The 13847-nt window shown below is 45.5% G+C and overlaps 1 protein-coding gene across 1 annotated transcript in view; it reads right to left on the bottom strand.

Annotated features, from left to right (window-relative positions):
* Nucleotides 1-13847, bottom strand: part of LOC104367812 (protein phosphatase 1 regulatory inhibitor subunit 16B) — a 41963-nt gene that overhangs the window by 3510 nt on the left and 24606 nt on the right. Inside the window, exons 2-7 of the mRNA XM_033003614.2 lie at nucleotides 7832-7902; nucleotides 5631-5776; nucleotides 3275-3378; nucleotides 2832-2956; nucleotides 688-813; nucleotides 259-334 (exon numbers count right to left, since the gene is read on the bottom strand). Of these exons, the coding sequence (XP_032859505.1) occupies nucleotides 259-334; nucleotides 688-813; nucleotides 2832-2956; nucleotides 3275-3378; nucleotides 5631-5776; nucleotides 7832-7902 (648 nt within the window). The remainder of the gene's footprint in view (nucleotides 1-258; nucleotides 335-687; nucleotides 814-2831; nucleotides 2957-3274; nucleotides 3379-5630; nucleotides 5777-7831; nucleotides 7903-13847) is intronic.

The following is a 13847-nucleotide window of genomic DNA, read 5'->3' as shown; positions in this document are numbered from 1 at the left end:
TGGAAACACGCAGGAGAAAGACTTGGTGCTTGAGAAATTCCTTCTCCCTTGTTTTTCTGAGCAGGAAGAAGTGTTTTCAGAAGTAACAAAGTAGACACTTTAAAACTTCAGTCCCAGTTAAAGTAACTGCAACTTTGATTCTAAAGACACCTGAAAAATTATGTTAGCGCTTCTGAAAGCACCACATGAAGTCTCCAGCATGCTTAGGTAGAAAAGCTTTTCTTAGAAATTTCTTCTTTTTAAGCTTAATAAGCTTACCTATTGGCATCTCATCCAAAGATGTCCTGGCACTCAAACTAGCCCCATGGGACACAAGCAACTCGGCCATCTGCATCTAAGGAAAGGGAAAGAAAGACAAGTTGATCGAGGTATTTTAGGCAATCACTTTCCTCCTCAAAGCTGAAAAGTTGGAATATGATAAGAAGCAATGGCATGCATGCTCAGCTAGCCTCAAATCATTCTAGTATGTGCATGATGTTAAACGTTCCTACTGCCCAACTGCACAGACATACTCTCCCCAGACTCTCTCAGTAACAGGTTCTTTCTGGAGACCCAAGGACCTCATCTGATGCTGTGCATGGAGTCCAGTCCTGGTACAGATTTATTCCATTTGCAGAGTACTCCACCATTTGTCCAGGCAAAAAGAAGTGTCACCCTCCTACACGATATTTGAAACAAAATCATTACCTGTCCCCAGAAAGCAGCAGCATGAAGAGGTTCCCAGCCGTCCCAATCCTTAACATCCAGGCTTGCCCCCTGGTCAAGGAGGACTTCAGCTGCGTGCAGGTAACCATTGGCTGCAGCTATATGCAGCTAGGAGATAAGGAACAGAGCATGAACCACCTGCAAGGACCATGAATGGTTTTATACACCAAGTTTCAGTGGAATTTCTTGGATAACGTCTGAGTCTAGATGTGGACAGACAGCACATTTCACATTTGGCTGATGCCATCAGATCAAAAGCTGTTGTTCCTGTTACTAAAACTCAGTATTACCTGCATGTAATTCTGTTTGGAGAGGAAACTGCTTAACAGTTATTAAAACAACTTCCATATATGGGTTAGAAAAATAATGTTTTCATATTTTAAATTAAGGGCTCTTAAGTGCTTAATGATCTGTAGGGAAACAGTACAATCAAAATTCAAGCTTGCAATGGATAACATCATACACTGTAAACTCTGCATTTCTCATGCCAGAAGAACGTCTCCTTTTCTGCACTTACGTGCTGTGGATGTGATTTTTTTTGATTACATTTTCAGCCTGCTTTAGTTAGGACTCCCTTTGTCGAATTGCACTTCCACTCATGCTATAATTTTTTTCACCATTTGAAAATTAAAAATGTTTTAACCCTTGGCTACTTTTAGTTAAGTGAATTTGATTTTTCAGACATTGGCTTCCAACTACAACCACCACTTTGGAGACATCAATAATAGTCTCCTGTAGTCCCCCATGACACTTCATGTCTATGAAGATTTTCATAACTGCAGTCTGCTGTTGCATCTCTGAGCACAACATTGACCTATGCACTACTCTGAAAGTATGAACTCCACTTGGAGCTCATCCTATTTCAAACTGTGCTGAAGAGGAGGATGAAAGCTTCTTTTCAAAAATTTCCATGTGGATTCCACCACACAAAGTTAAATCCTCACCTGGAAATAAATTCTGATGCTTGCTGGCAGTTCAATTAATTCCAACATAAATTTTATGTCACTAGGTCATACCCTCGAGCGGCCATATGAATTAACAAAGAATCACTTGGGGATGATATAAAAAGGGAAGCCAAGAGGGCTGCTTAAATTTATGTATATAATCCTTGTTATAGAGAAAAATGTGTTAAAAAAATAAGCTGCAATAAAAGCTTCAGTCATCCAAGTTTACCTTGGAGGGAGCCCGCTCTCCCCTTATACTCCTGTATATGCTACAGGTGACAATTTAGATTAAGAAACATGAATGCACTGCCATGGTCAGGTCATCAAACAAATGACACCAAGTGGCCTGTAATCAGTTATGTCTGCACCCAAGCATCAAAATGACCAAGGTTGTATGAAGGTCCCAACACGTATAACAGCATTACTGAACTTGCCCTAAGTTGGGACTGCTGTAAGCAAGAATTTAAGAGATGTGTTTGCAGGTGAAAAAGAAGGGAACAGGGCTAGGATTGTTCACCCTTCTCGGTCCATGTGCAGTTAAATCAGATGCCAGCTTGCTTTGTGCTATATATTTGTGTTGGGTGCTCTCCTCTGCCCAGGGGCAGAGGCCATCCTACGTGAATAAACACAGCACTCCATCGACTCTGTGAGCCAGGTGCTATGCAAAGCAGAAAGGAGAGGAGGCAGAAAGTCTCCAGCGTGCCCAACAGTAGATCCTGCTCCCATGAAAACCAGAGGACACTCACAGCTCCTCCGTAGGAGTCAGATCAGACTACAGGACTAGCGAGAAGCAAGAGGTTACTGGGAGGTCAGCAGAAGTGCTTTGTTCTGCAACTCCTCATTGTGGGATTTGTGCACCTTCCTTTGGAAGCTGCTGGTTCCAGCCACTGTCAGACAAGACCCAGGAGCTCAGCAGTCGCTGGACAACTGGTAGAGCTCACATGAACAAGGGATTCACCTCACAAGGCACAGGGTTAGACACTAAGTTTTGTCAGCTGTACTCAAGGACCGAGCCTGTTCCTACATGATAATAAACTAAAACAGGGAAAAAGGTCAAAATAGCTTCCTTATTCTTCTCAGTAACTCGTATGTGTTGATTTTGTATAACTCCTGCCACAAGGCAGGTTTCGTAACCTACAGGTTGACGGATGGCAAAACTGAAGCCGCTGCAGTTTCACTCACCAGCGTAGCACCTTGGGCATCAGTCCTGTTCAGATCTTGTCCAGTCGCAAGTATGTCATGAATGTCACAGATCATGACCTGCTCTGGAGCAGCCCGCATCTCATTGATCCTCTCCTGTGTAATTCCTGTTAAAATTTCAGTTAGAGAGAGAAGAATTGGAAAGGGTCTTTGTCTCCACTGGTTGAGTAAGATTAGACTTAATTCCCGGTTGATATGACCTCACATGCTTTTCAGAGGCTGTGTAGCTGAGGGGACTGACAGTTGTCCTTCACCCTCATCATTACTGAGGAATCAGAGAAACTAGACAGGGCCGGGTTCCAAGAAATTACTCCCGGCAGCAGCTCTCTGCTTTTCTCAAGAGGCAAATCAAGAGCTGAGAAACAAGGTAATTTTTAGTACTATACTGACCCATTTTTGTATTTACATTAACTCAGTCTCCTTACCTTGATAGGCCATGCAAGTCTCAATGACATCCAGAGTTGGCTCATCTTCACAGAGGTCATACGGCATGTTGCCATCTGCATTCACTGCCAACAAGTCTGCTCCACTGCAAAGAGAAAGCAGCGTTACAAAAGACAGGACCCTGGACATCTAGAGCAGACAGTGCCAAACACTGGGATAAATGCTTAGCAGAAATTGACTGAGGGTTAATAGCTGCCCAAATGTCACCAAGATTTGTGTGAGGTAAGAAAGATTTGAAGGAAACCCATGGAACTATGAATGGGGAAGATAAATTCCCGAAGTGCATGAAAGGCAGCGTGCTACACCTCTTCCATGGCTGTGGGGCACATGAGCCACTGAGCTGTTCCTGTCCTCTCCTGGTCCTGCCGCTGGGCAGACTGGCAGCTTCTCAGTGATAGAAATGATTGATTTGCTGTATTTCTGGATAATCGTCCCAAGCAACTACCAGGTGCTTGTTATCTGGGCACCTGGCAGTCCCTCAATGAAAAGTTTGCAAGGACCAGAAAAGTTGGGAAAAATAGGGCCTGAATGGTGGAGGAAGCCTTCCATCTAGGCAAAGGCATGTTAGCAAAAAATAGCAATAAAAAAAAAAAATATCCTGACAACTGGTGAATTTTTCTTTCTGATTATCCAAAAGCACTTCTCTAAGTGCTTTAGTGATCTCTGACAGGTCACTATTTGGAAGTAAAATAGCCAGCTAAATTGATCGCTGTCCCTATATTCCCACATAGTAGAAAATTTCCAGCACCTTCTGAACTGCGCCATTTTGGCTAGCTGTTCAATAGTTTCAGGTGAATTCTGATCTATCCTGACAGTTACCAGTCATGGAAGGACAGCAGACAGTATCCATTTGCATTTAGATTCCTGTTTCTTTATATTTTTCCCCCTCTCCCTGAGCAGAGCAAACTACATTGAAATTCACATTTATTTGCAAAGTACCAGCATTAGTTTAATCAGCAAATAAAAAAGCAAGGAACTGGACATCTTTTGTGAGCTACTTCCTCTGAAGGTCTCCAAGGGTTCCAGGTCCTATCAACAGTAACATTGCCCTCAAAGGCAGTGTTTAACCTGTAATTTGATGTGACACCTCCTGTGAAGGACAACTTTGATTGTAGAAAACAAATTAAATCACCCCATTCCTTTAAAGCCCAGGGGAAAACTGTTCCTGACCATGGGATCATTATACTAGGCTACTAGAGTCCAAATAGTAACTACTCAACACAGGGCAGTCTATGACAACTAGGGACATAAATCTGAGTTCTTCCTCTTGCCACCCATCCCCCATGACATTCCCTTATCTTCAGTTAAGAGTCAGGAATGCACTATATTGTTCCACATTTGTATGCTCTGTTTTTATCATTCCCCCCAATCCAAAAATTTCCTAGCCCAAGTTGGAATGTCCTCCAAGGGGTGACTGTTTGCATCCTCTGCTCCACTTCCTTCATTATACAGCCAAAGAAGGGGGGCCAAATTTTCAGTGCTAGTCTCCCAGATGACAGCATCTCAGGGAGAAGTGTCACCCCCCGAGGGAGGAGCAGCAGGCGCTGCTGTGCACAGCAGCATGCTGACGCTCCCAAAGCACGCTCTGCGCTCCACACCGTCACTCCGGGAAATGGAGGGGGGGGCTCCGTACAGCCAGGACCATCTGCTCCAGCCAGGATTCACAGCAGGTGCTCATTAGATGCTGCACGTGGTACAGCTCAAAGCACATCTGGCTTCCTCCTCCTTGCTGGCAAGTCTAGAAAAGACTTGAGCTTTAGGGCCTTGGTAAAGTCAAGTGGAAGGTCCAGTGCAAGCACCCTGTGTCACACCACTGGGGAACAAATGCATTAAAGGAAGCTAACTGGTTACTAATTAAGGGCCAGTAAGACAGGTCACAAAGTTCACCCGAGTATTTGAGCTATACAAACACTCCTGTCCTCCTACATCAGTGTCTCTTTGTAGTTGGAAGACCTGAAGTTATGTTTAAGAGCTTGAGGGTGGATCCTGCTGGCTGCTCCTATTTCTACCCATCCAGCAAACATGGTTCAACAAGCACACCGGCATGTACACACTAGAATACAGGCAAGAAGTGGTAAATTTTGGCTTAGTTTCCAGAATCTTCATAAAACTGAGTCAAGTGACCTAGGGTTTTACCATGTCTCCTCAGCTTTTCTGCTCTTCCTCCTCCACCCCACTGTCCCCCATGCAGGAAGGAGTTTGATGAACAACCTGAAAGCAGGGAATAATCACCACCACTGCAATCTCACAAGGTATTAAGCAGTCTCGGTTTCCATCCACAGAAGCTGTAGGTAGAGTCAGATCTGCAGAAAGGGACAGACACAAAAAGCCACCTACTGCTGGATGAGGATCTTCACCAGGTTGATATGACCACACGTAGCTGCTGCATGCAACGGAGTCCACAGCTCATTGTCCTTTGCGTTGACATTGGCCCCGTGGTTGAGGAGAAGCTTGACTATCTCTTCATAGTTGTCTATGCAGCACTGGTGAGGAAGAGATGCAGACAGATTGTTTTTTTACAAGCTTTGGGAAGATGAGGGCTCATACCTGCTCAGTTGTACCAGGGTACCTGGATGCGGAGACCTACTTTATCCTGCAGTGTTTGGCAACAAGCATCTCCAGCAGAGTTAAGCACCAAACTGAGCACAAGCAGGTCAGAAAGGCACCATGCAGAAGACCTACACTGGACAGACTGAAGGACACTGGTGCTTTACAGGGCCTTCTGGTTCGGGAGTAGAACCAGCAGGGAATCACAGCAAATTTGCACACAGCTTCTGTTCCCCTGGGTCTTCCATATTCAAGAGCAAACATGGCAGAAATTCAACATAACCAGTATAACCACATACCAAGGGATGAGCTGACAAGCTGACATTCCCTTTTCTTAGGGAAAATCCCACACATTGGCATGTGATGACTAAAAATCTTCTCAGCAGCTCACACTACCTACCACAGTTATCTGAAGAGATGCAAGTTGGATTCCCAAAATTATGAGGTACTTCACAGGGCACCCTTCATTTCCTGAAAAATATCAGTATCCTCGATGCATTTACACCACAATCCCAGAGGCAGCCTGCAAGAAGGGCCTCAACAGCTTTCCTTTGGGGAAGGTGGAATTTGCTCTTTGATCCACCTTGTGCTCACTTCTTGACATGAATGTGCATATGATAGAGACACTAAAATAAGATTCATTCTTGTGCAAGAAGCCTGTTCGTGATCTGTCCTACTGCAGACCCACACAGGAGGCTCACAGCTCAGCACCGCAGTATGGGCTTGTAATGGGGCTGAATTACAGCCCACAGCAAGCGTTTTAGCAGCTGAGTGACAAGGACCCTTTATGTATTTGTGTTTACTATTTGTGTATGGAAGTGAGGTTAAAATCATGCCTGTTAAACAGCCAGGTTATCACCAGAGTATAACTGCATCCTTCACTGGAAGCCACTGCTAAGGGGCAATAGTGGTCACTTAGGAGCTTCTCTCTGCTCAGGGATTCAGTTAATTCTTGCGGATGCAAAGTTCCCACCTCAACTCCCAAATGCACCTTTACAATAATTGATCCTTCAGTGGCCAAGGTGGGATTCTCCATGGCTTCTGGACCTAGTGGGGAAAGCAGTGAGGCTGTCAGCGCTTCTCTGTGTGCAGAATAACATCTCTCTGGAGAGGTGAGGAGCCGGCGGGGACAGGACCCTTTATTCTTCTAGAAGCCAGTTTGCATTTTTAAGCAAACATCCATCCAGCTTTGAAGAGAGCAAGTGACTTGCAGAAGAATTCAAAGCCCCCACGTCAATGGGAGCGTTTGCAGCTGGGACTAATGGCGAGAAAACCATGAGTCCCCCCCGTCCCGCCCTCGGAGCGCGTGTGACAACCGCGCCAGTGTTCCTCGTGGCAGCGGAGGCGGCAGCTACCAGGCACAGCGAGTCCCGCCGGCCTGCTGCAGGCTGGCTCTCCTCCCGTGCTCCCACTGAAAATCAGGACGCATGAGGAGCGGGGAGAACGGGGGCCTTAGGAAGAAAGGTAGAAAAAGCCTTATGGGATCAGTGCAGAGGGTCTGAGGAAGGACAGAGACTTACACACCACTATAGCAAGTCTCTGTTTTACTGACGATCGGCTGTTGCCACGTTATACAGACTTTTGGAAGTTCCTGAGCCTACAGAGAACAGCAGCAGGCTCTCCAAGCATCCTATGCATCATTTATTTAAACCACTTTCAAAAATCTTGGGTTGCCAAAGTCTCTGAGTTAAGAGTTTACAGCCCAGCCCTGTAAAGACTAAGGGGTGGGAGAAATGTTGTTCACATCTGAAATCCAGCCCTGAATTCTGAGCTCTTAGTATCACTGAACAAAGTCTGGGATACAACAAGAGAAGGGTTTGATCTCAGTTTGCTCCCCAAGAAACAGGATGGCCAGCACAACATGGTAGAGTTTCACTGCTTTAACTGAGCAAAAAAAATGAAATAGAAGAGCTCTCCCTGTTTACCCCTGCTCAGAGGGCAGTGGGAAGACACGACAATGTGGAGTGCTGTGACCTCCTCCCACACCTCACCTGATGCAGTGCAGTTAATCCATCTTCATTGCACAGGTCTGGGCTGATGTTGCTCTTCAGCAAGTAACACACTGTAAGGGAAGAAGACAGGAGGAAAGGACAGTCAGATCAGTAATCCTAACACATGTCTTGCTCTCTGCTAGCCCTAGCCAGTTCAAGACAAAGGCAACCCACACCAGCAGGCTGTTCCAGCGTGGGCAGAGCTGCAGGAGACCTCGCAGCCAAGAGCCCAACACTGGTGTGAATCCACAGCCACTGCAGCACTGGCAAGAAAAAAAGCCTTCTTGGTTTTACCCAGCAGAGAGCACCAGCATACAATTTTCTCCCAACTTCCTTCCAAGGGAGACTGCTATTTCAGCTGTCATTTTCACATGGTTGTGCTGGAACAGTCTACGTTTTTATCTTGCGCTTTGCAACATCTGAGTGCGACCTCTGCACATGGCAGCCCAGGAGAGCTCAAAGTCAATCAGGGATTTTTGAGTCCTGAGTGACAACCATAACAGAGATCTCACTGTGGGAGGGATGAGGTCCTGCCTCAAGAGGTTATCAATCAAGAATGAGAAGCTCAATACGTTCAGGGGCCTGCCACATCTGAAAAACACTGGGGTTGCTTTGGTCACTTCACATGAGCTGTTGGGTATTTGAAGAAAGCTTTCTAGAAGCTTTATTTTTTTAATTAATGCTTTGGAAAGGATAAGAAAAAAATGAAAATTTCTGAAACACATGGAAAGTTGTTAGCTCCTAGGTGAAAATAAAGTTTGCTGTGGGGTACAGGTCTTTCACAGGGTAATAGCAATGAGGCTGGCAGGGGATGTAAATTAATAGCAACATCAGGAACTCTTTAAATTCAACACTGTTGACAGATCTTGATGATCTATACCCATCTTCTGTTGTTTACTTGCTCATTCCCTGCTTTTTCTCCAGAGATTTCACTACCTAATGCTTTTCCCACCTCAGATGTCACTGACAGCACACACACAAGCCACAGGTTCGTAATCATCTCCCTGGGACCAGGGCAGCGACAGATATCTCATCTTATTTGATGGCAAGGATGAAACCATTAAGTGAAACCAGAGCTGCAAAATAAGGAACACTAACAAAGCTAAAAATGCAATAATCATCTTCAGAGCTGGCAATCAAAGCAACTGCAAGGCTGCTCGCTCCCACAGCGCCCGGCAGCCCCTCCTTCGCTGCTTTTCCAAGTCAGAAGGAGCTCCTTCCCCAGCACATCCACAGGGCTGTCCCTGGGGACAGAGCACTTCTGGCATCCAAAGCACAACATGGAAAACATGTCCACAATGACATCAATGTTGATTTATGAAGCTTTGTTTAAAAGATCTGGAAAATGCACTCACAAGAAAGGCAAATCGAAACCAATGCGAAGTTTAGTTTGGAAGCCACCGGTCTGATACTATCGAAAAGGAAGGCAAAACCAGACAGAAGCAAAATATCTTATATCGCAGGACTGTTTCACCTAGCTCAAAATGAATGCTGGAATTTACGTTTGCTGGAAATAATTTCAAGGCATTGACACCTGGTTGATGAAACTGATACAAAAAAAGCAGAATACAACAAAGAACAAAACTCATCCCCCACCACCCCGAGTCCAGATTGAGTTTTTTCCAGCTCAAAGGCCAGTGCAGGAAGCCCACGCCTACACCCAGCTCACACCCCCTAACACTTGCATGCTTGACAGTAATAAGAGTGCTGAAGCCCAGCCAGTATATCCAATTTAATAACTGTGCTTCTACTGTTTCTGGCCAGCCCCAAACTCCTGCTCACCTAATCCAAGCTGAGTGATAGGCGAGTCATTCATCAGTGGATCTGGTCGTCTCTTATTTACTTTGGATGCTCTGCCATTAGGGTTTTAATTCAATCTCAGTCATTTAAGAGCCATTGTGTACTAATGACATGCAGCTCCATAATCATGTTTTGCCTGATTATGGAGATTTGGACAAGTAGATGCTGGCAGATTAACTTTACAAGTGCTGTCCCTCTGTGGGAAGAAGCAGTAGCATAAATCCCAGCTTGTTATGGAATATGGGATTTTGTGTTGAAGGCTCTGTGATCACGGCTTGATGGAGCCTGTAAGAGTCCTTGAAGGGTTAAGATTCAGAGGAGGATTTATCTCACCATAAAGCAGCTTTGAATTCTCCACTAACCCCTGCATCAGCCCTCATGTTTGTAGTACACCTCCCCTTAGCTCCCATTTGCCCTCAGGACTGGCTCACCACAGCCCTCAAAACACTTCCCAGTATCTCCTAACGCACCGAAGACTGACAACCACAAGACACCAGAAAAGAGCACAGAGAAGGTAGGTATGGATGTGATAGCAATGAGTCCAGGCAAACGTGGCCTGAAGAAGAAATCACACTCCTTTCCAAGCAGCTGCAAGCTGAAGTTTGCATCTTGGGGCTTAGCAGGGGGAGCACAAGGCTGAGCAGCAATGAGTCCTGGCTCCTTCTCTACAGTCAGAGGGATGTTGCCTCCAGTATTCTTCACGCTCCGGACAACAAACCCCAACAGCTAGGCAGAAGGCTCAAAGAGCTGCTATTTCCTATTATCTTCCCACCAAGCTCGTAGCAGAACGCAGCCCCGATTCCTACCCACCACCCCCAGCAGCAGGGCACGGGGTGGCAAAGAGCAGCTTCAGCAGGCCCTGCTCCCCGCAGAGGGACGAGGAGGGAGGACACGGGCATCTTCCCTATGCCCACTACCCAGGAACAGCCCCTCCCACGTGGCCGGGAAGAACAAGTCCTCCTTTCTGATAAACTTCAGGAGAAACGTGCATTTGTGGGTTTTCCAGTGCCTTAAGATTAGGAAAGGGGGGGGCACAGCTGCGACACTTTGCAGTGCTGGAAGCCGGACCCTCAGCTCCAGGGCTGTGGCACTGCCACCAACCCACTCTGCTGCTTAATGCACCACCGAAGGGACAGGGACCTGAGCAAGCAAAGTGCCTCTCCTCAAGCCTGCCGGTGCCGCACTCCTCGCTGCAGAGCCCCTTCTCCTCCCACCCCAGGCACCAACGATGCCATACAGGTAGGAAGGATACGCTTCAGCTCACAGGGACACAGATTATTCACTTGATGCCAGCTGATGGCTCAAGCCTCAGCACACCACTGCTGAAAGGAAGATCCCCCCCCATCCGCACAAGGTATAGAGTGGAAGTGGGTCCTCTGCAAGCTCAGGTCACAAGGAGCCCAACAGAATGGGCTTCTGCAGGTCACATCGGCAGGTTCAGCAGGCAGCAGCCTCCACTTTAACACTTACGATTAACTTCTTAAAGAGAGCTCAGCGCCTAAAATGCTGAGCTCTTCAAAATCTGCCCTGCTTTGCATATAGGCAGGGGGCAGGTGGGGAGAAGGGGCTGGATGCGTGGATATACTTTCTTATGTGTCAGGCACAGGTTGTAGGAAGCAGTTTCAAGTGCATAGCAAATGAAGGAATTAAAATTGTTACAATAAGAGCTGGATGAACAAATTGTTGTGAATAATTCATTGCAAATTATATTAACTGAGCAATCACTCAAATGTATTTTCCATTATTCTGCTTGCTCTGCCTATAATTGAACCTCTCACACGCCAAAATGGTGTACATTAATCTTCAATTTATATTTTATCATTCACATCTGTGCTGTGTTAAATGAAAAAAGCTCCCTCAACAGCTGTGAAAATACATCCTAGGTTTTAAGTCACCCTCCATCACATGTCTTGGGGCAGTCTCAGACAGATTCTCCTCCCTGAACACAACAAACCCACTTCTCGGGAGCTCCCTCTCCTCCCAAGCGTGTCCAAGCCTTGCTTATTCTCCCCAAAACCTATAAATCAGAGAGAAGACAAAAAAAGCACTGAAAAGACCCTAAGGAAAATTCAATGCAGGGTAATCAGCTCTCTCACCTGAAGAGATATTACAGCGCTATGGTTTTTCATCAATGCTACTTCCCACTGAGTTTATACTAGTAACAGCTTTTCCAGAAAAGTTCGTAAACCAGATGAAGACTTTTCCATGCAGAAAAAATGCCTTTGTCAGTGCAGTTCCCCTTAGGTCAATAAGCTATACCATAAAATTCTGGATACTGTTACACTCCCATCTATACCCAGCATCTGCATACCTCAAGTATTAATAACTCATAGGAGAAAAAGCCAACTGAAATGGATATAGACACCAGGGAGGGAACAAAAAGAAAAACAAACACCTTTCTGGGAGAAGGTCGTGATTCTTCCAAAAAATACATAGTGGCAAACTGTCTATACTGGCAAACAGGCTTACCTGTGTGCTCCAAATTTACATACACACACAGAACATTAGTTTTTAAAAATCCAGGTTTATCTTGATCCTTTGCACTCAATGAATTCTTTCTGAAAATATTTAAACTCTTCCGGTTCACTTTCTGGTTCTCAGACCACCTTTAAAAAGCTACTATTGCACTGAGGCCTCTACAGCAATAGAATAATTCTTGTATGTTTATACCTGATTTCACTGAATAAAATGAAGTTTCACTTGGATTAAGATGCACGCTTTTACACACTGCTAGAAGTCACTTCCACCCCAATGCAGCTTTAGTCAAAAACCCGGTGTAGTGGAAGAAACTCTTCCCAGCGTTACTTGCAGTGAGATACTGGTGGTGTCGGTGCCACACGGGTGTGTTGGCAAATGTCTAGAAAGGCTGATCCCCAGCCTTCCAGTCACGGTCCTACGGATGGGCTCAGCTACTTCAAAGCTGCATTTTTACTGCTCTAGTTTTGCAGGGATATTTATTACGCAGGAGAAACATTGCCAGGAAAACCGCATTGAAGCTATGAGCACTCTGCCAGCAAAGCATCCAGCTTCCTAACACAGCCTACTATGATACTCATATTTAAGAGCTTATCTAAACCCTGAGCAGTAACAGGATGAATTTACTCAGCCTTATTTTCCACTCTCTGCAACATACAACTGATAGCCCATCCTGGTCCACTGATAAACTCTGCAGCTCCCTAAAGCTTTTTGAAAGACAAAAAAACACAGAAAACAAAACCCCACACTCAGACAGCTTCAAACATTTAGTACACCTAAAAATAAATATGGCCCAGATTGGCTGCTGAGCTAGGAACTGATACATGCCATCATGATTGACCACCAAGCCTTCTCGGGAAGGTTCAAAGCCTGTTAAGACACTTCCCACCTAGTTTATAGATGAGCACACACATTCCTTCTAATACACCCACAAAATCTGGGAAGTTTGGAAAGAGGCCAGCAGAGCCCCATCTGCTTTGTGCCATGTTCACACAGGCAGGGACACTTCATGCAGCTACACTCAGCCCAGGTGCTGCTTCTCTCAAGGAAAATCTATTTCTGCTTTTTGCTTAAGAGGGCATACCCTTCCTTAGCCCCAAGGAGCCTGCTTCGCATGGCAGGTTCTTCCTGCAGAGCTTTGGGCCTGGTTCATACACAAGTTTTATTCTGGCAGCAAGTGAGAGTTGTCAACAACCTGTACATTTATTTAATGTGAAGGGTCCAAAATTCTTTCTCTCCCTCTTTGTGCCTATTTCAATCAATTTTTGCTTTATGCTTTGACACCTATCCATCACTGCAGTGCTAGAGCACCAGGAAGAATACTGTAAGGGGACAGCCACCTACAGCTGCATCTTGGATAAATGGGCCATAGCCAGGTGCCTAAACCCTTCAGCATCCCACATTCTTCTTGTTCTACATATACAGGACTTCATGCTCTCATAATCCATTTAGAGCTAATGATGCTAAAGCATCTTTCTTTCATGGCTGCCATCCACTTGGGATTACTCAGATAAGTAACAGTGTGCAAGTTACCCATCTGCAACCAGCAATGCTCAAAGGACACAGCAGAAACAAAGCCAAATTCATGTCAGCTGGGAAAATATAAATTAGAGGGTGCTGCCATCTGACATTTCTAAGAATGTAGCGTCATGTTTGAAAGCATCCTCATCCTCTCGTCCTGCTCAGACTAACAGTGAAATCGGTCCACGTAGGAGGTACCAAATACATAAAGGAAAACTAC

Source organism: Tyto alba, unplaced genomic scaffold (genome assembly GCF_018691265.1).
Source record: "Tyto alba isolate M040663 unplaced genomic scaffold, T.alba_DEE_v4.0 Super-Scaffold_33, whole genome shotgun sequence".
NCBI classification, from domain to species: Eukaryota; Metazoa; Chordata; class Aves; order Strigiformes; family Tytonidae; genus Tyto; species Tyto alba.
The sequence above is the reverse complement of the archived record's forward strand: the minus strand, read 5'-3'. Positions and strand labels throughout refer to the sequence as shown.